Source organism: Balaenoptera physalus (genome assembly GCF_965194825.1).
Source record: "Balaenoptera physalus genome assembly, chromosome: 19".
Lineage (NCBI taxonomy): Eukaryota > Metazoa > Chordata > Mammalia > Artiodactyla > Balaenopteridae > Balaenoptera > Balaenoptera physalus.
The window spans coordinates 9,246,175-9,271,784 of record NC_138900.1 but is presented as its reverse complement, the minus strand read 5'-3'; the positions used below and the strand labels follow the sequence as shown (position 1 = coordinate 9,271,784).

Genomic DNA, 25,610 nt, shown 5'->3' with positions numbered 1-25,610 from the left:
CTGCAAGCCGCGACTAAGAGGCCGCATACTGCAACTAAGAAGCCCCCATGTCGCAGCTAAGAAGCCTGCATGCCTCAACTAAGAAGCCTGCGTGCCACAACTAAGAAGTCCGCATGCTACAACTGAGACACAGCACAGCCCAAATAAATAAATAAATAAATATTAAAAAAAAAAGAAAGTAGGGAGACATGCTAATTAAAACAGAACACCATTCCGCACCCCCCCCCCCCAGATTGGCAAAATGAAAATGATTAATAGCATCTCTTGTTTGGTGAAGGAGTGGAAAAATGGGCATCTCAGAAATTGCTGTTGGAAATGTCAACTGAGGGCAGTCTCAGAGGAAGGAAGTGTGACCATGTCAATTAAAAATTTTTAAATGATGGAACTGTAATGACCAAGCAAGTCTATTTCTAGGAGTGGATCCTACAGAAATACATATATGTAAAAAAGAGGCATGTACAAGGACATAACTGCAGCAAGGTCCAAAATAGCAAAGGAACTGAGGAGCTGACAACAGGGTTAGATTATGGGTACCCCAAACCCCATGGAATCGTATGCAGCTACTACAGTGATAGGAAAATATGTCATCTAAATTTAGATGAAATAAACAAATCCCTAGAATACAACTTAGTAAAACTGACATAAGAAGAAATAGAAAAGCGTAAACAAATAAAATAAAATAAATAGAAAAGCTAAATAGTACTAAACCTTCAGAGATTCAGTTAATTAAAATCCTTCGCATATAGAAATCTCCAGGCACAGATAACAAAAAAAATTGATAAACAAGGCATACATATGGCTCAATTTATGTAAATATATAGTTTTACCTATATAGAGTGTAACTATATGTATATGCATATATATAGTTACATATATTTATATAGCTACAAGATTCATATATGTATGCAAACACATAAAGGAAAACATACAAGGATGCACATCAAACTGATTATGGGGCTTCCCTGATGGCGCAGTGGTTGAGAGTCTGCCTGCCAATGCAGGGGACACGGGTTCAAGCCCTGGACCGGGAGGATCCCACATGCCGCGGAACAACTGGGCCCGTGAGCCACACCTACTGAGCCTGCGCGTCTGGAGCCTGTGCTCCGCAACAAGAGAGGCCGCGATAGTGAGGCCGCGCACCGCGATGAAGAGTGGCCCCCGCTCGCCGCAACTAGAGAAAACGCCCTCGCACAGAAAGGAAGACCCAACACAGCCATAAATAAATAAATAAATAAAATTTTAAAAAAAACTGATTATGATGACTTCTGAAAGAAGGCATTTGGGGCTGTCCCTTTACCTATATTATTTCCATTTAAAACATTTTTGGTTTTTATTTATTATTTCCATTTTTATGAAACCATATTTACGACCAAACAAAACTCAACCAAAGGTCAGAGTCATTGAAGTAAAATATTCAATGGTAAGAAAATGTTATTGAGACCTACCCTGGGATCTGCCATCTGGTTCTGGACACTACCATACCCAAAGCAAACAGTAGTTGCTCAATAAATATTAGACCAAAGGAAAAGCCCATTTAGCCACAGAAGGAGAGTCCACCACCACGTATGTAACACTGTGCATTTATTTACAAAGAGGTTAGAGAAACACACAGATTCTGGCCCCCCTGTGCACTGGGGAGTCACCATCGTCATAATAAATACAGTAAGTTTAAAAAAAGAAAAAAAATACTGGATCGGAACAACTGAGGGTCATCCTGGTCTCCCCCCACTCCCTCTCACAGAGGGTGCCACGAGATAGAAGCCATCTTCCTTCCCCTCTTCTACCCCCCAATCCTCCATATCTGTCCAGGGAGGGAGGTGAAAGAGTCTTTCTTTCCAGGTGTTACCAACTCCTACTTGACCCTCAAAACCCCAAAGTCAGTGCTCCTTCCCTTCCCAGGGCACTCTGCAGGCACCGTCTGGGTCAGACACAGAGTCTCTGACCAGGGTGCTAAGGGGGTATCCTAAGGGTCCAGGGACATGGAGGGGGGCACTTTGTGAATGGGGGGGCCATATCTGGGCATGGAAAGGAGGAATAAGACGGCTCAGTGAGAGAAATGAAGGGGAACAAACGGACTAAGTGTCTAAACTAAAATGGGGAAATTCAAACTGAATTACCCCTGCTGCATACCATAGTACACCCATAGTACAGATGAAGAAAGTGAGGCCCACAGAAAGGGAACTTTCTTGCCCAAGGGCTGCAGAGCGGGCAGCTGAACTGGGTCAAACAGGGCTCCTCCCCCATTCCTCCCTGTGGTGGAGGGGGAGCCTTTTCAACCAAGACTGCAGTGGATGGGGCAGTGAGGAAGGGTCTTTGGAAGCAGAGAAAATGGTGGTCTTTGGAAGGGAGGTGTAGAAGGGTCAGTGATTGGGGGTGTGGTGGTGCAGAGGCCATGAAGGGGGAGCCCAAGCAAACCTCTAAACTCACACTGTAGTCATGACCTTGAGAGAACCCGAACGGAAACGCAATATCTTCTTCTTGAGCGCGTGGGAAGCCTTGATCTTCACAAAGACTTTGGCGGGGCCCGCGGGCGCCCCTCCACCTGCACCAGCCCCTGGCCCGGAGGCCGCGGTGGCTGCCACCAACTGCTGCGGCCACACGAGGCCACCGCTGCCATCGGAGTCGCTGGATGCGGAGCTGAAGGCAGGCGACTCCCCCTCGCTGGCGCTAGATTCACTCTCCCCGTAGCCGACGCCGACGCCGCCTGTCGGGCCCCGGCGTCCGAGGGGCCCCAGGCGCCCGGCCGAGCACTCCGAGTCGCTGCCCGCGCAGCCATAGAGCAAACGGCGCTGAGGAGCTGACGGGGATGGGCCAGGACCCGGGCCTCGGGCAGCGGGACCGCGGGGCCGGCCTCGGCGCCCATCGGCAGCGTCGATCTCGGCCGTGGAGCGCCAGCGGCGGCAGGACCCCGCGGCCTGAGCCGCGAGAGTGGGCGCTGGACCACGGCGGGGCCGTGGCGGCCGAGGCTCTTCTCTTTCGGCTGTAGGGTACTTGGGGGGACCCGGAGGAACCGCGGCGGCGCGGCCCAAAAGGCTGGTCTCGGACTGGGAGCGAGCGGCCTTGCGAGCCCTGGGCGAGCCCCGGCGGCCCGAAGCCTCGGTCATGCGTCCGCGGCGGCCCGCGGCCCGGGGACGCTCCCGGGGTGGGGACTGCTCCACGCTGCGGCCGCGGGTCAGTGGGGGCGCTTTGCGGCGCGCCGCGCGGCCGGGGAGGCCGCGGCTGGCGGCCTGCGCGCCTGGGATGTACTGTGCCTTCACCAGGCGGCCCTCGGCCGGGCTGTCGGGGGGCGAGGGGGCAGCGGGCGGTGCGGCGGGCTCGGGGGCCGCCTCCGACTCCCACGGCGAAGCCCAGCCGCGGCCCAAGGGGGCCGGGCTGGCGGAACGGCCCACCGCGCGCTCCACCGGGGGCTCCGGCGCGGACCGCGCGCCTCCGGGGGGCGGGGACGCGTCGGGCGGCCGCTGGCGCACGCTGTTCTGGCGCCGCGGGCCCCCGTCCGCGCCCCCGGGACTGGTCCGGGGCTGGCCCGCCCCCCGGCGGCGGCGCCTGCGCAAGAGCGCCGAGATGTAGCCGTCCAGGGGCCGCCCGGAGCCCGCGGCGTCTGGCGAGTCCGGGGGAGGACGGCTGCACGGCCGCGGGCTGCGCAGCGCCACGGCGTGCAGGGGGCTGGGCGTCAGGAAGGGCCCCGCGCGGGCTCGTCGCTCCGCGGAGGAGCAGGCCTCCGGGACCGCAGCCGTCGGGTAGGGCGCCGAGAAGGACCGGGGCACGGCTGCCCGAGCGCCCACCGCCTCGTGTGCACTGGGACTGGCGTCTCCTAGGGGAGGGAGGCAAAAAAGGAAGAGAGGCTCTCAAAGCCCTTTCCCAGTGAGCCTAGGAGGGGCAAATTGCCCACTGCCTCTCCTACTCTCCCACTCCCATTAAAAACACACACACAACCTGCTCTCACCCCTTCTCGCACACTAGGTTGATAACAAAATCTTCACAGTGGCCTATAAGACCTTGAATGTTCTGTCCTGCATCTGTGTCTCTGACCTCCAACTCCTCTACATTTATAGGTTTTCAGCTACACTGGCCTGGATGAACGGGCCAGTCACGCTCCAGCCTCAGGGCCTTTGTACTTGCTGTTCCTGCTGCCTGAACTATTCCTCCCTCAGGGTATCTGCTTGGCCCACTCCCTCACTTACTTTAGGGTGCCACTCAAATGTCACAGTCTCAATGACGTCCTCTCCGGCCATATTTTCTAAAATTGGAGTTCCCTCCCCAACTCCAAGGGACACGCCGTCATCCCCTTCCCTAATTTTCTTTTCATGGTACATGTCAATATCTAATATCCCAGATATTTTACTTATTTATCTTGTATATTATCTACTTCTCCCACTAGAATGTCAGCTTCATGAAGACAGTGATTTTACTGCTGTATCCCTCACCCCTAGGATATGTGCTAGGAATGCACATAGTAGGGACTCAGAAACTTACTTGAATAAATGAACAGCAATTTTTGTTTACCTAATGGCTACCATGTGCCAAGTTCAATGTCTTAGGGCAGAGGCTCACTGAATAGTCAAAACTTCCCTATGAAGTAGGTGCTGTCATTAATCCCATTTCAACAGATGGAGAAACAGAGGGCCAGAAAGAAGCAACATGCTCAAAATCACACAAAAAGGGACTGTCACAGCCAGAATTCGAATCCAGGTTGGTCTGACTCAGATGCTTGTGCTTAAAAGCATCCTCTTATTGTCCATTCCCTGGCTCTCGGGGAGCCCAACCCCACCCACCTTACCTAGGGACTTGGGCCTCTCGCTGGCATAGATGCCCCGGGGTTCAGAGGGACCCAGGCGTCCATAGGAGCCAGATCCAGAGAAGCCACTGTCCCCACAGAAGGTCGAGGGTGGTGAGTCCGGACCTCCTGTGGAGCTGGGGTCTTCATAGAAGCCTGGATTCCAAAAAGAAGGGGAGAGACAATCAGGGGGGCCTGAAAGGGGAAACCAGGGGTGGGGAAGAAAGGAGGAGATCAAGAGGCATAGAGTGGGGAGCCTGAGAAGCAGGAGACAGCGGGGTGGGGTGTCCCAGGCAGACCCCACTACCTCTAGCCATGCTTACCCGAGCTGCGCCCACTCTCCTGTTCCAGGCCCCCAGACTCCAGGCTCAGGTCTCCCAGCTGCTGGCCCAGGTCCCAGATGAGCCCGGGCAAGGCCTCCTGAGGAGGTGGGGAAAGCAAGATGGTCAGAAGTACCCCCGAGTCCTCTGCCAGCTGGTCCCCTATTCTAGGAGCTCATGGGCAGAGTTTCACTTTGACAGGGAGGCTGTGATTTCGAAAAGGTAAAAGAGTACCCAAGTTCCAGGATCCCCCTCAAGATCTCTGTCCCTTCATCCCATTAGAAAGTTCTCTGGCTGTCTAACTCTAGTCCCTCATGCTGCAGTCACCTCGTTCCCTCTTAAGTGTGAGTGATAAGTCTTCAGAAGTCCCCATCCCTTGTCCCCTCCCTATCAGCTCTTCCCTCTATCTGGTGCTCATGGCCTCTTAACCCCTATTAGAATGTCCCTCTTTGAGTGTAACTTCAGGTCTTCTTGCTGTAAGGGCAGTTCACTGCTAAAAGTTGGTGTTGAGGACCTAGCAGATCTCTTAGCCATCCATTCATCTGCCTTCTCCCAGACTTTGACTCTCCTTTCTCAGATGCTCCTATCTTCCCCCCACTGCTCCTTATCACCAATGAAAGGTCCTTCTGCAAGTCTTCCTTAAGTCCTTCCTGCTGCAGATTTTTTAAAAAATAAATTTATTTATTTATCTTTGGCTGAGTTGGGTCTTTGTTGCTGTGCACGGGCTTTCTCTAGTTGCGGCAAGTGGGGTCTTCTCATTGCAGAGCATGGGCTCTAGGCGCACAGACTTCAGCAGTTGTGGCACGCGAGCTCTAGAGCGTAGGCTCAGTAGTTGTGGCGCAGGGGCTTAGTTGCTCCGCGGCATGTGGGATCTTCCTGGACCAGGGCTCAAACCCGTGTCCTCTGCATTGGCAGGTGGATTCTTAACCACTGCACCACCAGGGAATTCCCCTGCTGCAAACTGACTCTTTCCCTCATTTGGATGACATAGGCTGACCATGACTCATAAATCTTTGCTCCTCCTCTCATGAAGAATCCCCCCCATGCCTACTGGAAAGTCCTTCTGTGAATCTAGCCTTAGTGGTATTGTACTACAGCGGTGAACCCCAGCGGGTTCCTTTGCCCCCAGCAGGGACCACATCCTCCTCCTGCCCTTGCTCCATTCCCACCCAGAAGCCCCCATTGTCTGCCACAGCTCTGCATCCCCATGGGAAATTTCGATGAAGTCTACCCTGGATCCTTGCTGCAGGAAAAGACCATTTCCTATCAGATGTGGATAAATGAAGGTGAAAACCCTTTAAAAGGGGAGTGACTATGACGCGGTGGGGGTAGGGGCTGAAGCAACACAGATGGGGTCTCCAAGACACTAGGACTTAACCCCATTTTGGAAAACAGGGCCAGAGCCAGGAAGAGTCTCACGCGGATCTGGGTGAGGCCAGAGGTGGTGGCAGCCTCAGGCAGACGGTTGACCCTCAGACAAAAGCGGCTTGTCTGGACGGCAGGCGGCAGGAGGGAGGGAAGGAGGGAGGAGGGGCTGAGAGGGCAGACGCCCAGCCTTGCCTATTTAGGGCAGAAAGACTGGCCGGCTCCCCCGCAGACAACGCCCCCCCTCCCCCCCCCCGCCCCCGCCCCGCAGCTTCCTACTCCTTTGGCTGCTCTCCTGGGCCCCAGTCCCCACCCCTCCCCCCTAAACAGAAGCCCCCATCTGGGCTTGTTTATGGGAGGAAAGTCAACAAATCGTTCCACTTTGGGCTCCTGCCCTGGGTGTACAGAGATGCTCAGGGTGGTGTCATCTTTGAGCAGAAGCCAGGAATGCAGCCGAATTGTGCAGCCTCAGGGGTGGCTAAAAAACATCAAGGACCGCCCCTATACCCCATAACCTGCCCCCCACTAATCATGCCCTTGCTCACTCTGCTGGAGCCACACTGGCCTCCTCGCTGTTCCCTGAACATATTACACATGCTCCTACCTCGGTGGGATGTGTTTCCCCAGCATACCCTCCTGGCTCTCTCCCTTGCTTCATTCAGATTGCTACATGCTCCCTTCTCTGACCACTCTTTCCAAAATAGCTCCTGACCATTCTGCACCTGAGTTGCCCTGCCTTTCTTCCAACATAGCAGTAATGACCTCCTGACCTAAAGTGACATATCAGGCTATTTGTTTATTGTCTTTCTCACTAGATTGTCAGCCCCAGCCCCAGGAGGGCAGAGATTTTTGTCTGTTTTGTATACTGCTGTGCCTTCCGCCCCCTCCACACGCACCCCCCAACCCGTCCCAGTGCCTAGAACAGCTCCTGGCACAAAGTAGGTGCTCAGGAAATGTTTGGGGAAGGAATGAATGAATACCACAGAATACTATACAGCTGTTAAAATGGAATGAGGCAATTTCTATATAGAACCATCTCCAAGACCTATCATGGAGTGGAAAAAGAAAAATGCAGAATGTATAGTATAAGGGTGAGTCAGAACTACCTGGGGGTCGTGTTAAAACCTAAATTACTGGGTCCGACCTCCAGAGCTTCTGATTCCAGGCAGAAGCCTGAGAATTTGCATTTCTAACAAGTTCCCCAGTGATGCTGCTAGTGGTCCAGCGGGCCACACTTTGAGAACCACTGCCCATAGTCTCTGACACCTCATGAAAAAAAGCAAAGCGAACTCTACGTTTCTTGGTATGTAAGCTGTTTCTGCGCATAGATGCAGAACTCACACCAGGGTGACAATGGTGGTGATCACAGGGGAGAGGGTGCATTTAGGGGGTCAAGGGAGGGATGAGGGGACTGGATGGTAGGATGAAGTGTTTATGGAGGCATGGCTGGGAGCCAAATTGCCAGGGTTCAAATTCAGCTCTGCCACTTTCCAGCTGTGTGACCTTAAGCAGGTTACTTCACCTCTCTGGGCCTTAGTTTCCTCATCTGTAACATGGACATCATTCGACTCCCTCTCCTATGAGGTTGTTGTGAGGATTAAATGAGCTTAAACAGCAGTTCCTTTTAGGCACTTAATAAATGCTGGCTTTTATTATTACATGAAAGCTATGAATTTCTAACAAGGAAAATATAAAATCATGTTTTACTTGTGTAATTAGAAATAAGTGAAAAAAGATTTTTTTTTTTCGGTAAGTTCTGCAGGTCTAATTTCAGTTCTTCCACTGCAGGGAAGAGTAGGAGTTTGGAAGGTAAACAGCAGAGGCCTCCTCCTCCCCTGTGCCTGGACCCCCCAAGCACCCCCCTAGTCTACACCCCCCCCCCATTTGTAAGTCTGACCTCATCTCTTCCAGCTGCAAAGGGATGAATCTTTAAAAGACCAGAAGGTCCTTGGCCTGAATCTGGCTCCCTGCCTACCCACAATGCCCCTTATCCTTTTTTTGCAAGCCCTTCAGCAAGTGGGCCTGAGGCTCTCCAGCTCAGGCAGGTTTAACACGAATGTGGTTCGGACCCCTGGAGACCCCTTTGCCCAAACTTTCCCAGACCTTGGTTGCCCCCACTCACATGCCCCTAATCTGTGTCCAATTCCCTTTATCTCTGTTAGGAAGTCCTTCTGCAAGTCTAACTTTAATCCTTCTTGCTGGAAGGGGACCATTTTCCTTGGTGGGAGAGAACAGGACTCCTGCCCCCAGTCAGGATTCTTGCCTCTTTTCTCTGAGATACCCCTAATCTTTCCCTTCATCCCCATCATTCCTATTAGAAACGAATCAACTCTGGCTTCCGTCTTTCTTGCTTCAAAGGGAGTGTATTCCTGGGAGGGGGGTGGAGCAGGGGGAGGGGTAAGCATCACACAACAGAGACTCAGGGATCAGAGGAGGCTCCCACCCCCTCTTTGGAAGGACCCAGGAACCCCCAACACCAGAGGAGTTTATATTTAGCGCTTCTCTGCTCCTCCCTCAGTGGCGCTGTCTCCTTCCCGTTGCCTGCCACCGCCTCCTCCCTGACGCTGGGACGGAGCTTTGCCTGGAGATTGTGGGGGGAAGAGGCCCCTCCACTACCACCTCGTTGGGGAGATACTGAGGGCTGGGGGGTAGACAGAGGGGCAGAGAAGGGGGAGACTGAGGCAGAGAGAGGCAGAGGATGAGGGACAGGGAGGCAGGACACAGCTGGCCCATCCGCATGCCTTCTCCCTCTCCTTGGAGGGGTGGGAGGTGCCTTCCCAAGCCCAGCCAGCTCGGGGTGGGGTGAGCTGGTGAAGGCCCCTACAACGCGTCTCTAACTTTGGGAGGGGGTGAGGCCTCCCACAGCTGTTTCTGTTTCCAGAGAAGAATGTGCAGGGTCCCTCTCCCCGCCGGGGGTGGGGGGGCTGGGGGGGAGGGACTGGGCTTGCAGCCCCAGAGTCTGGCTTCAGAATTCCTCCCCATTCTCCATCTGGGGAGGGGGCAGTCGAGGTCAGTAGCAGGGAGAGCCCCCTCCCCCCACTACCTCGGCTCAGGTTTCCCCAAACGGGAAGCTCTGACCACACACAGGCTTGGGGATGGGATCAGCAAGTGAAGCCCGGGTCTGGGGCCTGGCGGGCTGGGGGGAGGGGAAGAGACAGAGGGACAAGGATGTGGGGCAGAAAGAAAGAGAGGTGCAGAAATGCGAGAAGGGAAGGCCAGGGAGACAGAGATAGAGAGACAGAGGATTGAGAAAGATGGAGAAATAGACACAAAGTCACAGAGATGTGGCAGTTGGGAAAAGAGTGCAAGAAACACAGGAAGAGGTCAGGAGAATTAAGAAGTGGCATAGAGAGGGAAAGAGGGGTGATGTTTCTTAAGTCATTCTGGAGACCCCCGCCTCGTCTTCCACCATCAGAGCACCCAGGGAATCTAGAAGTCAGACACCCATGCTGCCTCAATCTGCCACCTCTTGGCTTAACCAGGGCTGTGGCCAGGTAGGAAAGGAGGGAGTGTCACAGAGGGTCAAGATCACCGTGGGATCCTAAGGGACTGTGAACTTCCTCTCAGCAGCAATCCCTCCCTCAGGAGGCCCGAGGATCCCCTCCCCCCTCCCCGCCCCCTCCGGAGATCTCCAAGCACACCAGGACGTAGGGAAGTCGGGGCCCCGGTATGGAGGCCGGGAGAGAGGCATGTTTGGATCCTGCCGTGTGACCTTGGGTGAGTCGTTTGCCTTCTCTGAGACTCAGGTTTTTTTTCTCTGTGAAGTGGGAACTATCACCCCCTGTCCCCCAAGCTGCAAGAAGACAACGCCTGCCAAATACCCAGCCTGGGCTTGACACATACTTGGTGCCCAGATGGATTTTCTTTGGGGAAGGGGTGTAGGGAATGGGCCTGAGGGTCCGGCCGAGGCAATGCAGCCCCCTTCCCCAGTTTGGGGGCGGGGAGGCCTGATCCCGCCCGCCGCCCCGACCCTCCAGCCCCACCCCCCTCTCCTTTCCCCCTCCTCCCTCCCCCACCCGGACGGGTGTCTGAGCATCCAACCGAGACAGGCGGACAGACAGACACAGACGGGGGCAGAGGGACGGACGGACAGGCGGCCCCTCACCAGCTGCTCTTCCAGAGCCGCTGCGGCCCGGCGCGCCGCCGCCGCATCTTCGTCCTCGTCGGCGTCCTCCTCGTCCTCGGCCTCGGCGCCCCCCATTCCGGGCTGGGCCAGCCGCAGCGCCTGCTGCACGCGGTACTCCTGCCTCTCCCGGAGCCAGTGTAACTCGCAGAGCCCGGCCAGGCTGCCCTCCAGCCAGCCCCGCAGCCGACCCCTCTCGGGGCTCACCGGGAAGGAGAAGGCCCGGATCATGGCTGCGGCCCCCCGCCCCAGCCCGGCCGGGCCCCGCGGCCACCCCTCTCCCGGTCCCACCTCCCCGCCCCAAGAGCCCGCCTGCCCGCCCGCCCGCTGGCCCGGCTGTCACCGTCTCATCTGCATAGGCGCCCGCCCATTGGGCCGCCCACCCGCGCCTTATCTGCATGGCCACGCCCCCGGCGACAGAGCAACCATCGCTTATTGGCTGGTACCCTTCCTTACGAAGATGCTCGGCTCTGCACCCGCGCCCCCCAACGCGACGCATGCTCGCAGCTGCCTACTCGCTCTGCTTACTGGCCTCTTCGCCACGCCCCCCTTCTCACCTCCCTTTGGGCCCTGGCCATGCCCCCACGCGTCACAATGAAACAAGTCTGCCCTTGCCCCGATGTCATTGGTCCTTGTCTCCCCCGCAGCTGGTTCCGCCCCCTTGCAGGAGAGGTCTGGCTACCATTGGACTGTCCCGCGAGAGGGGCAGGGGTGATCTATAAATAGAGAATCTGTCCCCGTGACATTTTGGCAGCTGCTCCTCTCCCCCCACCCCTCGTAACCTTCAGCTTCTGAGGCTGAGCGGGGTGGGGGCGGAAAGGGTTTGAGAGTCGAGTGCTGATTTTGCCTGCTCTTCCAGGAAGCCTTCCCAGACATTCAGCTGTAAAACTAGAGGGCCAGACCACTAAAAATTGGTAATCCTCCCATAAAATTGTGCTTCTAAGCGAGGCCGGCTTCACGGGCATACGACCGGCTTAGAAGGGCCCCGAGCTTGGTTTAATATTCTGCTGTTACTGTCTTGAAATTCTTATTTTTTTGAAAAGGGGCCCGCATTTTCATTTTGCACTGGGCCTTTCAAATTCGGTAGCCAGTCTTACGTCTAAGAGTTTAAGATCGGTCATGTCCCAAATTCTGGAATTATAAGACCCTGGCTGTAAGATTCTATGATTCCACCCGAACAGAATCTAAGCGTCTTTTGTCTCCCAGATGCTGTGAGGCTTTGCGCTCACCATTCTACGATTCCAGGGGCCTTTGTTCTACGTTCTAAGAGGCTTTGTTCTCAGCCTTCTAAGATGCTCTGTTCTCAACGTTCTGTGGTTCATAAGAGTCTGTGCCTGACGTTCGTTTCCAAGGTTCCCTCCTCCCTCCCCTGGCTCCGCGAGCGGGGCTGGCGCCCCCTCAGGCGGCCAGCCAGTGTCACTACGTCGAGTGTGCGTCCCTACAACCTTCAAGATTTAGCTTCAAAATTCATACCCATTTCTCAGACAGACTTTGACTCCCTAAAAGCCAGGGCCCAGAAGATCATGTAAGACCCTCCCTCTTTTATGATCCCAGGTTACCTTCTGGTCCTGAACTGGAGAGACAATGTTGGTGACTGAGAGCAAAGACTTCAGAACCAGACTGCCTGGGGTGAGCCCTAGCTCTGCCACTTTCTAGCTGTGTGACCTTGGGAAACGTGCTTAACCTCTCTGTGCCTCAATTTCCTTAGCTGTATAATCGGAGTTGTAATACTGTCTACCTCATAGAGTTGTTATGAGGATTAAGGGAGATGTTTGTCAAGTACTTGGAGCAGTGCCTTCCATGTATAAAGAGCCACAGAAGGGTCTGATAAATAAGTTAAAAATAATCTAGTGAGTCCCAAGGAGAAAAAAATGAGTCTGGGTTTTAGTAGAGATAAATTTTATTTAATCCCCCTCTTGTTTTATTATTATTATTATTATTTACTTATTTATTTTGGCTGCGCCGGGTCTTAGTTGCCGCACGCGGGATCTTAGTCGTGGCATGCATGAGGGATCTAGTTCCTTGACCAGGGATCGAACCCGGGCCCCCTGCATTGGGAGAATGGAGTCTTACCCACTGGACCACCAGGGAAGTCCCCCCTGCCTCTTGTTTAAGACAAATGTCCTTACATTACCTTAATTTACCAACAATGGGGAGATGAACAGGCTGATGAAAGGGGATATGGAAAACTCTCTCTCAAACAAGATTTTCTTAGTAGTAAGTATCTGGGGTGATGTCAGGATTGGTTTTCATCTCTGCTGTTTGTGCAAGACCATTTGAACCATTTGCTGTGTAAAATGTTGGATCTGGAGCTGACTTAGGGTTCTGGCCATTTGAAGATGGGTATTCCTAGGAAGACAAATAAAAAGAGAATTATTCATGGTTGAATAAGGGAGTAAAACCAAGACTTGAGACCAGAGGGCAGCCATTTGAGAGGGTTCCAAGAAGGAGGTGAAGAGAGATCCTTGGTTGGTGGAGTCAGAACAGCAGTAGCAATTTTGTGGATTTCCTTGTTGGCCTTTTGATGTTGATGACGATGATGTCTGCAGAGTTCCTGGGGATGAACCTGGAACTTCCTGGTTCCAGGAAGTTCCTGGGGTTACTTCCAACCGCAGCACACAAGTCCCTTCCCTGGAAACCCCTGAAGAGTTGTCCAAACATGGTCAGAGGCCAGATGAAATCCTTGGAGTTTACTCCCAAGCATTTGGTTTCTTATCCCAAGGTTTCTTTGGGTCCTGATGAAAAAGGAGATTACAGACATCCTGCATCTTGTGTCTGCATGATTTTCAGCCTCCACAGGATTTGGTGGATCTCTCACGTTTGTGAGGAGTTGGGGGTTTGACAGGAGAAAGAGTGAATTCTGAGGTATTGATAGAATGAAGGGAAATTGAAACGCTGATAAGGGCTGCGAAGTCGCCACGTGTAAATTACGAATCGTTGGGGGGCAATCCAAGACTCGTGGAAATAATTGCCGTATGTATTTGAGTGGTCAGAAAACAGTGTTGATTAAAGGTGGAAAACCAAGGAGAAGATGCAGGGACAGAACTGGGACCATAAGATGAGTCACAAGAGGCGCGATACCACTGACACCAAGAGACATTGTCAGTGACATCAGTTGACTCGGGATTAGTAATATTGTGATAGCTGGAAAACCCAGGCGAGTTCAATGAGGAGGTGGTTCCTGCCATTATGGTTGTTATGGCGTCATTTAAAGTTCAGTGATTACAGAAACTGAGTCCCATGAAGGGGCCATTAGGGAAGTTGTATTGAATAAAAGGAGCACATGAATCCTGATTCATAGATGGTGGGGGCAGGGAGAACTTCCTGTAACAATCGAGCACTGAGTTGGGAGGGGTCTTGGAAGGGAGTATGTGGGACAATGCTCAATCCATCTGCAACGATCCTATTTTCCAAATCAGGTCACATTCTCCGATACTGGGGGATAGGACTTTCACATTTATTTTGGGGGACACAATTCAACCCGTAACAGACCCAGAAACCACTGGAGTTGCATTTCAGTCTTGGGTGAAGATGAAATTAATGATGGGATAAATGCGTTCTGTGGATAAGGTTTTACCTTCAGGTGCAAGGTCATGTACTAAATAGTGTACTTGTGGCTTACATAGTTGTACTTTGTCCCCAGATATCTTGCGTCCCTATGGGCAAGGGCACGGGGTAGATATTGAGTGGCAGTGGGTGAGCTGTTGAAATGAACAGAACAGACGAGAAGATGGTCCACGTTTTGGATTAGAGAGGAACTGCAAGGGAAAACCAAATCCTTCAAATTTACACTCAGCGTCTGAGAAAAGTAAGTAGGAGCTTCAGTGAGTCCTTGAGACATACCTGTCCGTGTATATTGTTGACGTTCCCAGGTGAAAACAAAGAGAGACTGTGAATTGGGGGGTGTTGGAAGGAATAGAGGCTGGCCAGGAAGGTGTATGGATCGGGAACCAAGGTTTGACTATTTTATTTATGGCCTAGAGGTCTCGGACTAGCCAGTATCCCAATGGAAACATTGGGGTTCTTCTTGGTTCCCCGACCAGGGATTGAACCCAGGCCCTCGGCAGTAAAAGCGCAGAGTCCTAACCACTGGACCGCCAGGGAATTTCCAACATTGGGGTTCTTGACAGTCAAGATGGGAGTGTTGCAGGGGCTGGAGGTGGGTATGAGGAGACCTTGAATGATGGGTTGAGTGTGTCAGAGCGTGTGAAGGTGGTTTCAAGAGGGACATGAAAAAATCTATTTCCACTTTAAGAGGTTCAGCCTCTGAGATGCACCCTATGTTTGCTGAGTTGGAGACCCAAAGAGAATCACGGGTTGGGGTCAGCATATCTTGACTCTGTGGGCCTCAGGGAGAGGTTGATGGTTTTTTTTCTGGGGGGTGAGGGAGATTAGTGATCTAAGATGGACAGTGGCAGTCAGGGACTGGGAAAAATAGGCTCTCTTGTGAACATGAAATGTTAATGTTCCCAACTGATAAAATATCCCTTCCTGAAAGACTTATTGGAATAATCTGAGTAAGAAACTGTGCTGGGTAGTAAGGGGCCTAACGAGACAGATGGAGAGTGGCTTAGACAACGGTGTGGCAAATTGTGGCATCTCATGGCAATCATTGCTGGGCAGGGGGCTTCTCTGGTGGCGCAGTGGTTAAGCATCTGCCTGCCAATGCAGGGGACATGGGTTCGAGCCCTGGTCCGGGAAGATCCCACATGCCGCGGAGCAGTTAAGCCCGTGCACCACAACTACTGAAGCCCGCGTGCCTAGAGCCCGTGCTCCGCAACAAGAGAAGCCACTGCAGTGAGAAGCCCGCGCACCGCAACGAAGAGTAGCCCCCAAGAAGCAAGCCACTAAGAAGCAATGAAGACCCAACGCAGCCGTGAATAAATAAATCAAATAAATAAATTTAAAAATCATTGCTGGGCACCGCGGGAGGGTAAGGGGTGGGGGGGACTATGAGATACTTAAGGGGGTGGGGTGGCCCCTGTATCTACAAAGCCGGGGCTAGCACGTCCATTAATAAGAATGGTCATTTCCCTCTGTGGGTTGAAGGGTGTTTATGGACACAGAGGAAAAAATCTGCTGGGAGTCCCTGAGGAGACTGAATCCAATTCCGTTCTGTATTTTAAAGCTGGACAGTCTCAAATCCAATGTCCCTTTTCTTTACAGTACCTGTAGCTGTCTCTATCAAGATTTGGTTAGTGTTTTGTGATGGCCCTGAAAGGATGGACCTTTTTTTTTTTTCTCCCATTGTTTAAGTAGCAGGATCTTAAACTGGATTGTGTGGATTTTTAATTTTTTTTTTCCCTGCATCCTCATGTTGGGCTCTCTTGGAGTTCTGGAATCAAGGCATTTCTCCAGCTAACATGGTGTTTTTCATCACGTCTCTAATTTTTGGTCTCAGAATGTTGACAAAACTCGTGGCCACGATAGAAGCAGTGTGATTGTCAAGGACCAGGCCTTTCCATACACTTCCTGGACTGGCTCTATCATTGCAGATGGATTTGGGTCTCTGTCGTCTACACTCCTGGGTTTTAGACCAGTCAGTTTTAGGAGAAGCATTCAGGATGGAGTCTAAGAGACATTCCCCCATAGTATTGGCTTGGATTATGCCTCGGAGGTGTTCTGACTCATTTGGAGATCCTCGTTGACTGAAGTTCATTTAGCTTTTTCAAACTAAAGAGGTGCAACTCCGGAACCGACCAGCAGATGGACTAACTGATATAAATTGGGAAGACTTGGAGCGGAAGCTCTGGGTACTAGCCTAAACTGGCTGCTAAATACCACCCTGTTTTTACGGGGCTCAGGAAAATCTCTAACTATGGCGTGTAACTCCAAGCGTGACCAAGGTGTAAAGAGAACTTGTCTAAGTGCATGCTCTGATCGCTTGCCTTCAGCTGTAGGGCCAAAAATCTGAGTGACAATGGGGAGCTACGGAGCTGAAGGGCAGGGGTCAAAGGAGGAAAGAGGTTCCCTCTGTCTACAACCTCAGGGCCAAGGTGAACCTTAAGAAGTCAGCTCAGGGACTTCCCTGGTGGTCCAGTGGTTAAGACTCCGCGCTCCCAATGCAGGGGGTACAGGTTCAATCCCTGGTCAGGGAACTAGATCCCGCATGCCGCAACTAAAGATCCGCATACCGCAACGAAGATCGCGCATAACGCAACTAACACCTGGTGCAGCCAAAATAAATAAATACGTATTAAAAAAAAAAACAACAGTCAGCTCAGAAGAGCTGCCCCACAGACCCCCAGGCTCCCTTTAGGCTGCCCCACCCTCTTGGGCTCTCCCATTCCAGCCCTCCCCCCTCTGGGTCATCACTCACAGGGAACAGGTCTGTCTCCCCCACTGGATGGTGAACCCCCCTGAAGGCAGGACCTGGGCTGTCTCAGTCACCACCGTGTCCCCAGCATCATCCAGCACAGTGTGACAAATGGATGAACCAACGAACGAGCACATTCAGTGTGTAGACAAGTCATCGCATCAGTTTAAAAGAAAATACCAACTATTGTGTATCAGCTTTCTACCATGGACCAGACTTGTGCTAACCGCATTGTTATTAATAGTTGTGATTAGTAGCAATAACACCAAATAAAAAATTAAACCGTTAAGCCATGAGATTACTTGCTTTTCTACAAATCCTTCCCCCCTCGGATCATATCCCTTCCATCTCTCCTCCATTACTCTTCCCTCTCCTCTCTATGCTCCTCCACACTGTTCCCCCTTCTAGTCTTCCCTCCTGGCGGTGCTCCCTCTGTATATTTTTTACCCCAGTTAGTGCTCCTTCCAAAACTCCTCTCCCTTCACTGCTCCTCCCCCATCCCTCCTCCATCCCATCTTCTTTCCAGGTGAACTCCATCTGGGTGAACAACAAACTAATGATAGGAGAGTGCGGTGTGGCCAAAGATCAAGGCCATTGGGCCAGGGATGAGTTCGTTTTAATTGCTGGGGAATTAGCTTTGTAAGTAACCCCGGCCCCTGCCCCCAGCCCCGCCATGCCCCTCCCCCGGGGCGTGTCCAGTTTGGGCTGGAAGCTGCTTCCCCTAGAACAGTTCATCGCTGGGAAGGCGTGGAGGGCCCCTCTCCGAAGGCAGGAGGAGAGCATCACGAGGCAGCCAGGGCGGAAGCACGAGGCCTCAGAGGACACTGATCCGCTCGGCCAGCCCCTGCATCTCGTGGTCCCGGGGTGGGAGGCTCCCACCGAGCTCCCCGTCGGCTGGCAGCCCCGGCCCGGGCAGTGGGTGCTCTGCCACAAACTGCTCCCAACGCGCATCGTCACTCTCGTGCGTGATGTACCGTTCGCCCATCTTCCCCTCCAGCTCTCGGAGGTCCAGCCACGTCTGGTACTCCTGGGCAGAGGAGACCAAGGGTTAGTTTGGGTGCTGCACCAAGGGCAGGCAATAGCGGCCAGAGCTTCGCCCCCATATGATCTGCCCTGCCAGTGAGAAGCCGGGTACGAGGGAAGGTGAAGGCACACCCTTCACAACCTACCCAGCCAATTAGCTCCACCCCCTTCTACAGCCCAGCCAATGGGAGCCTCAGCCACGTTCCAGGTCCATGAAAAATGTACCTACCTCCTTCACTACCTTAGCAGCCAATAAGAGATATGGCTCCACCCCTTCCTCTAACCCAGCCAATGGGTCAGCCCCACCCACTTCGCTCTCAGCCCCGCCCCTGCATCACCTGTAACCAGGGGTGGCTGAGAGACTTGTCCACGCTGTAGCGCTTGCGCATCTTCACCTGCAGCAGGTTGTTGATGAGGTCGATGGCTGCACCGGAAGGAGAGAGACAGCTCAAGCCCTGCGGGGTGAGGGGCTGTCCCTCCTCCAACAGGCATCCCAGCCTACTCGCCTGCCATCCAGGCCTTCCTTCTGCACCGGCATGAAAGCCTCAGCTGCACTAATCACTCACCCACCCATTTCCTCATTAAATTACACATTTATCCCCACCCCTCATGAGGCACACACACTAGATCCTACATCTCTTCTCCAAGTCTCTACCTCAGTTTCCCCATTCCTATGTCACCTTCATAAGTTTTGTCATACACAAGTACATACAGGTACATCTGTACTATTCTTCACTTAGTATTTTTCTTTAAGCCAACTCATTTACCCAAGATTGCTGGGTTGTGGACAAAGCAAGTTGGAAAACATTGTGTATAGTATGCTGCCATCTGTGTAAAAAAGGGAAAAAAAGAATATATGTCCACATATCTGCTTGCATATATATATATAAAGAGACTCATAATAGCCATTGCCTTTGGGAAGAATGGAAGATAAAGAGTAAGAGAGAATTTTCACTTTAGACCCTTTAGTATATATAAAAATTTGAACCATGTACATAACTTATGTAAAACTAGATAGAATTTTGTTTTAAATCAATTCACTTTTTTCAACTTTTTAAGGTGAAAATCCACAAATATTATATATTTATATAATGTATAAATATATATATATAAATTATATAAAATGGAAACTTTACATCACCCTGGTCAGTGGAAACCCTAAGATCTCTTGCCATGTCCACAAAAATAAAATGAAAAGAAAACAACGTTATAAGATGGTAGTCACTGGTTTCCTACAGAAGGCCCAGAGTCGGAGGCCTGCTCTTCAGGAAAAGGAGGATTAGTGAGTGTCAGGCATTCAAGACAAGCCAGCACTCGTCCGAGGCTCCCTTCTTGATCATAAACCTTGGAAGACACCACTGTGTAAACCCCTCTGAGTACAGGCCTTGTCTACACAGGCTCCCTCTCACACACCCATCCACCCTCAAATTCACTCACATACGCCGATGACACACTTACTGGGGGACTTCCATGCAGGTCCCAAAAGACCACTCTGAGGACCTCCAGCATTACTCCAAGACTCAAGTCAATCCACATCCCCACTGCACAGTGCTTACCTCTCTTAGGCCACCAGCACCTGTTCCTGCACTGCATAACCCCTCTCTGCCTGCTGCATGAGGTCACACCCTTCTAGGGCCCTTCCCCCTCCTCTTCACAGACCACTCAACAACCGTCTCGATCCCTTCTCTCCAACTCATCCCGGTATTCCCAGAACCTTCGGCAGTCAGTACCAGGCACAAAGTAGGCACTCAGCACATACATGTTGAAGAAACTGTTATGGGTAAATGATTGCCTTTTTTTTTTTCTTTGGCCGCACCCCGTGGCTTGCAGGATCTCAGTTCCCCGACCAGGGATTGAGCCTGGGCCACAGCAGTGAAAGCACGGAATCCTAACCTCTAGACCACCAGGGAACTCCCAAATGATTGTCTTCTTAACTAACCTCCCTCCCACACTTCCTCTGTCTTCCTGAGCTTCTGGCTTCAGGACCTGCCCCTTGTTCTAACTTATATAAGGCTTCTTGATGCACCCCAGTGTCTTAGCCCTGCCCTTGGCTCACCCTCATACTTGGCTTTGCCCCAAAGCCACGGCCTCAGGACTTAATTTTCCCAGGCCCGTCTTGAAGTCGGCAGGAGTATCACAAGGCCCATCACACTACCAGGCCACAATGCCACAGCCCCTATATGCAGAGATCCCAAGATCTGCCTCCATCCTGGCCCCCAACCCCTGCTGCCCCATGCTTCTCTGACCTCCACCTGCTCCCAGGTTCCAGGTGTGACTTTGGTCTCAGGGCTGGTCAGTCCTTCTCCTGGACAGCTTCAGAAACCCTCCATGGCCCTGCCCCTCCTCCAGCCATGCCCCTAAACCAGCTCCCTCCATCACTGGCTCCAACACCATGGCCCCAGGCCCATCTCCATCCCAGTCACAGACCCAATACCCAGCAAATTATCCAAGCCCTTGTTCCTCAACCCTGCCTCATGGTCCCACCGCTTCTGCAGGACTAACCCTTTTGGGGTCATAACCCCAAAGACTCCAGGCCCCAGCCAATGCCTTGGGAGGATCTGTTCCTTCTCTTGGCCACCCCAGCCCTTTGGCTTTCTCAGGTCTAGTCCCTCTCCTGGTCCCAGCCTAGACAAGCCAAGTCTTAGCCCCCAAGGCGGCAAGTGTCTGTCTTAGCGCTGCTAGGGCACTTCCTTTCCAAATCACATGACCTAGTCTAGGCCTGAGTCTAGGGACCCCGGTTCCATACACCCGCTTGAGTCCCTACCCCAAAGTCCCAGGTCCTGGTGCCTCCCTGTTTAAGAGACGGCCCTCCCCATGCCCTTGCCCCATCACTAGGCCCCTCCCTCATGACACCAGGCTCCTCCCTCATGACACCAGGCTCTTTTAGGGCCCAACCCTCCTGCGGCCCCACCCATTCTTCCCACCATGCCCCCACCAGGGGGCGTCGCCCCTCGGCTCCGCCCAGGAGTCAAGTGAGCCCCACACCTCCTGCTGAGATGCAGCTCCAAGGGCAGGCTGGGTACATGAAGGCAGCGTTCTGAATCTGGTCTTTGATGTCCTCGTCCTCGTTGAAGGGAAACGTGCCACTGAGGCTGACGTACATGATCACGCCCACTGACCACATGTCCAGCGAGCGGTTGTAGCCCTGGTTGAGCAGCACCTCGGGCGCCAGGTAGGCCGGCGTGCCCACCACCGAGCGCCGGAACGACTTCTCGCCGATGATGCGCGCGAAGCCGAAGTCACACAGCTTCACCTGCGGAGGCGAAGGGTAGAGGGTCTGAGTGTGTGTGGAGGTGGCGCTTCCCGCCCCTCCGCAAGTGTACCCCACCACGGTATTCCAGACAAAATCGAACGCTGGTTCGAATCCAGGTTCCTCTGTTCACTGGCTGGGTGACCCTGGGCAAGTGACTTCCTCTCTCTGTGCCTCAGTTTCCTCATCTGTACGAGGAGGAGGAGGAGGAGGAGGAGGAGGAGGAGGAGCGTACCAACGCCTACATCAAAGGGCTGTCGTGAGGATCACATGAGTTCATCCATCTAAAGCTCACAGGACAATAAATGCCCGGCATGCAGTGAGGGGTCCATAAAGGCTGCCTGCCACTATACCTCTGTCACATCGAGCAGGTCTCAACCTCCTCGTGCCTCTGTTTCCTCTTTTGCACAATGGAGATGCTAACAGTTCCTACTTAAAGGGTAGGGTGTATGAACTGAAATATATGGAAAGTGTTAGGAGCAGCGGCAGGCATAGAGCGAGCCTCGGTGATCTCAGCGGAGGGACCTAACTTCTCCCAGCCCGGGTTTTGTCCTCTGGATTGGGAATGTTAACAGCAGCTGCGGCTCAGGCTTCCCTGGGGAGTAAATGGGACCGAACATGTAAATCGCTGACGATGGTATCCAGACGGTAAACAGGTGAGAACTTACCTTGCCCTTGTTGGGGGCAGTCTAGGGTCATGGACAGGCTTTAGAGCCAGCAAGATCTGGGTTCAAGGTCCTGTCTGCTGCTTACCAGTGCATGGGCAGCTGCTACCTCTATTCACATACTGTCCCTCCCCTACTCAAAACCCTTCTCTGGCTGACTATTGCCCTGAGCCTCTGCTGCCTTCAAAAACAGCCACACCACAACCCCTGACCCAAATCTCAATGTGACAGCCATACCACCCTTTCCTAAGATCCTTTGCCCTTTTGACAGACCTTATAGTCGTTTCCTTTTCTCAGATCCACCCTTTTCTACCTATCTTACAATGGAATATTATATGGCCACAAAAAGAAGTGAAGTACTGACACATGCTACAACATAAATGAACCTTGAAAACATTAAGTGAAAGAAGCCAGTCACAAAGACCACATATTATATTATTGTATATTCCATATATTTAATTCCATTTATATGCAATGCCCAGAACAGACAAATCCATGGAAAGCAGATTAGTGGTTGTGGGTTGGGGGGATGGTGGGATTGAAGGATGTTGGCTAAGAGGTATGAGGTTTCTTTTGTGGTGGTGAAAATATTCCAAAATTGATCGTGGTGATGGTTGCACAACTCTGAATACATTAAAAGCCACTGAATTGTATACTTTAAATGGGTGAATTGTATAGCATATGCATTATATCTCAATAAAGCTGTTAAAGAAACAAAAGTACAGATCTTTCCACCACAGGGCCTTTGCACAGGCTGTTCCAGCTGCCTAGAACACTTGTCCCCCCAGAAAACTACTCTTTCTTCAGATAGGTTTTCTCTGACTCTCCACTGGGCTATACAGTTATGTGAGCTCATAGAACTGTGTCACGGAACTCAGCACAGATATAATTACATCTTTGTGACAATTTGATCAACATTTGCTCTTCCCTCTATGATCTTTGCTGTCCAATATGGTGGCCACTGGCCACATGTGGCTGCTGAGCACTTGAATGTGGCAAGTGCAACTGAGGAACTACTTTCTATTTAATTTTAATTAATTTATATTTAAAAAGGGATCCTAGGGACTTCCCTGGCAGTCCAGTGGTTAAGAATCCGCACTTCTAACAAAAGATCAAGATGAAAAAAAAATTAATTACATGGGACTGAGTGAACTGATGAGGATGAGTATAATTTTTGTGACTTTCTGTTTGAATTTTAAAAAAAATCCCACAAGGACTCAGAGGCAAAGAATATACAAATCAATTTTCACTGCAAAGTAAAGGAGCTGCTACAGTGGAGGATTACTGGACTGAATGTCAATATTATGACATAGTATGAGTGTGTTTCATGTTTGGTAATTGCAATCATTGTTGCTTTTGTTGTGGTCATTCATGTACAATGCTTGATGTCAGTCTATTTATCTCTTGTAAAAATAAAATACGGTGTGTGTGAAAAAAAAAAAAAGAATCCGCACTTCCACTGCAGGGGGCATGGGTCTGATCCCTGGCTGGGGAACTAAGATCTCACGTGCCGTGCGGTACGGCCAAAAATAAAAAATAAAATAAAAATAAAAAGGGATTCTAGATTTTGTTATTGGAAAACTTTTAAATATGCTTGGAACAACTTGGGTGTGTCAATCTACTTTCCCAACAGTTAATTTTATGAAATCTAAGTACAAAACCGAGTATTTCTGATAAAAATTTAATATCTGAATTGAGATGTGCTGTAAGTGTAAAATACACACCAGATTTGGAAGACAGTATGAAAAGAAAGAATATTTCATTAATAGTGTTTATGCTGGGACTTCCCTGGTGGTCCAGTGGCTAAGACTCCATGCACCCAGTGCAGGGGGCATAGGTTCGATCCCTGGTCAGGGAACTAGATCCCACGTGCTGCAACCAAGAGTTCACATGCTGCAACTAAAGATCCCGCATGCCGCAACTAAGACCCGGCGCAGCCAAACAAACCAATAAATAAATAAATAAATAAATAAATTTTTTTAAATTAAAAAAACCTCAATAATGTTTATGCTGATTACATGTTGAAATTGTCATATTTCGATATACTAGAATAATTATTAAAGTTAATTTCACCAGTTTCTTTTCACTGTTTAAAATGTGGCTACTGGAAAATGTAAAATTACACATATGATTCACATTATATTTCTAGTGGATATTACTGCTCGAAGTTAGAGTTTCTCATTCACTGCACTATCGACATTAGGGAAAGATAATCCTTTGTTATGAGGTTGTCCTGTGCACGGTAGGGTGTTTAGATGCCAGTAGCAACTGCCCCCCCCCAAACAGTTGTGACAACCAAAACTGTCTCCAACATTGTCAAATGTCCCCCGGGGGGCAAAATCACCCCCCCCCCGCTGTAAACCAGTGGGCATAGAGATGGGGTTGTCTCTACTTACCACAGTTCCTAATGCCCCAGCATGGAGCCTGGCACAAAGTAGGCACACAGTAATTTTTAGTTGGTGACCAAAATGAACTTTTAAAATGAAATGAAATAATCACAAAACATAGATAATAAAGCAAAAGCTTCACAGGGATGTGGAAGGGCTAAATGAGAACCTGTAACTAAAGGCCCTTAAACACAGTAGGCACACAATCAACTGTAGCTGTTATAATCATCACTCCTGCTTAATCTGGTTCTGCCCCAAGGGGGTTCTCATCCACTAGTCAGAGGCTCATCAAAACTGTTTTCCTGGGGAGGGGGAAGGGTAAACTGGGACAAAGCGAGAGAGTGGCATGGACATATATACACTACCAAACGTAAAATAGATAGCTAGTGGGAAGCAGCCGCATAGCACGGGGAGATCAGCTCGGTGCTTTGTGACCACCTAGAGGGGTGGGATAGGGAGGGTGGGAGGGAGGGAGACGCAAGAGGGAAGAGATATGGGAACATATGTATATGTATAATTGATTCACTTTGTTATAAAGCAGAAACTAACACACCATTGTAAAGCAATTATACTCCAATAAAGATGTTAAAAAAAAAAAAAAAAAGAACCTGTTTTGGGGAGCTCAGAATTTATAAGAATACAAATAATGGACGTAAGAATTTTAAAATATTTCTTATTTATCTGTCTAGATCTTCTTTGCTTAGCTGATTTTAAACTTGAGAAGCTAATTAGGCATTACTATATTTGGGTTTCAAAATAAATACATTTCTTGGGCCTTAAAAGACAAAAAAACCAAAAAAAAACAAACAAAAAAAAAACTGTTTTCCTAAGAGACACACAGAAGAAATTACCAGTGGCCCCCCTCTGATATCTGTTCTCTGCTTCTCCCCTTAATAAAAATCCTGAATTTTTAATGAGCCACATGGCAACCAAGAATGAAAACTACATTTCCCAGTTCCCTTTGCAGCCAGCCACGACCACGTGATAAAGTGCCAGTCAATGGGATGTGAGAAGTGCCCCATGCAACTTCAAAGTATTGCCTTAGGGAGGGTAAGGGGTGTATCCCCTTGTATTTCTTCTACCCTGTTTCTTTCCTCCCTTCCTCCACCCCCATTATCTTTTTACAATTGGGGGCACGGCAGCAGCACATCATGGACCATGAAGACCAGGCAACACCATAGAGAGGCCAGAACAAGACAGCAGGAGCTGTGGTCCCAACACCATGGAACTGCTTTTTCACCCTCAAAATGCTTATGCTGGACCCTACACGAGTGAGAAACAAGCCTCTATCTCATTTAGGCCATTATCTTGGGTCTCAGTGTCTGATTAATTATCTTGATTAATACAATCCCCACCCACCACCAGTATTGGATGGACTTCCCCAAAT

At 51.0% G+C, this 25,610-nt stretch overlaps 2 protein-coding genes across 5 annotated transcripts in view; both read right to left on the bottom strand.

Annotated features, from left to right (window-relative positions):
- Positions 1–1,564: 1,564 nt before the first annotated feature.
- DACT3 (dishevelled binding antagonist of beta catenin 3) lies at positions 1,565–10,891 on the bottom strand. Its single transcript, XM_082438247.1, has 4 exons — positions 10,565–10,891; positions 5,098–5,194; positions 4,778–4,930; positions 1,565–3,811 (listed from the first exon to the last, which is right to left on the bottom strand). The coding sequence occupies exons 1-4, from the start codon at positions 10,811–10,813 to the stop codon at positions 2,424–2,426; spliced, it is 1,887 nt and encodes a 628-aa protein (XP_082294373.1). The 5' UTR covers positions 10,814–10,891; the 3' UTR covers positions 1,565–2,423.
- A 6,143-nt stretch (positions 10,892–17,034) lies between these two features.
- PRKD2 (protein kinase D2) overlaps positions 17,035–25,610 on the bottom strand; it is a 33,310-nt gene continuing 24,734 nt past the window's right edge. For all 4 annotated transcript variants that reach the window (XM_082438236.1, XM_082438238.1, XM_082438239.1 and 1 more), the window contains 3 exons: positions 20,907–21,174; positions 18,260–18,345; positions 17,035–17,925 (listed from right to left, as the gene is read on the bottom strand). In XM_082438236.1, coding sequence (XP_082294362.1) covers positions 17,713–17,925; positions 18,260–18,345; positions 20,907–21,174 — 567 coding nt within the window. In that variant the 3' untranslated portion in view covers positions 17,035–17,712. The remainder of the gene's footprint in view (positions 17,926–18,259; positions 18,346–20,906; positions 21,175–25,610) is intronic.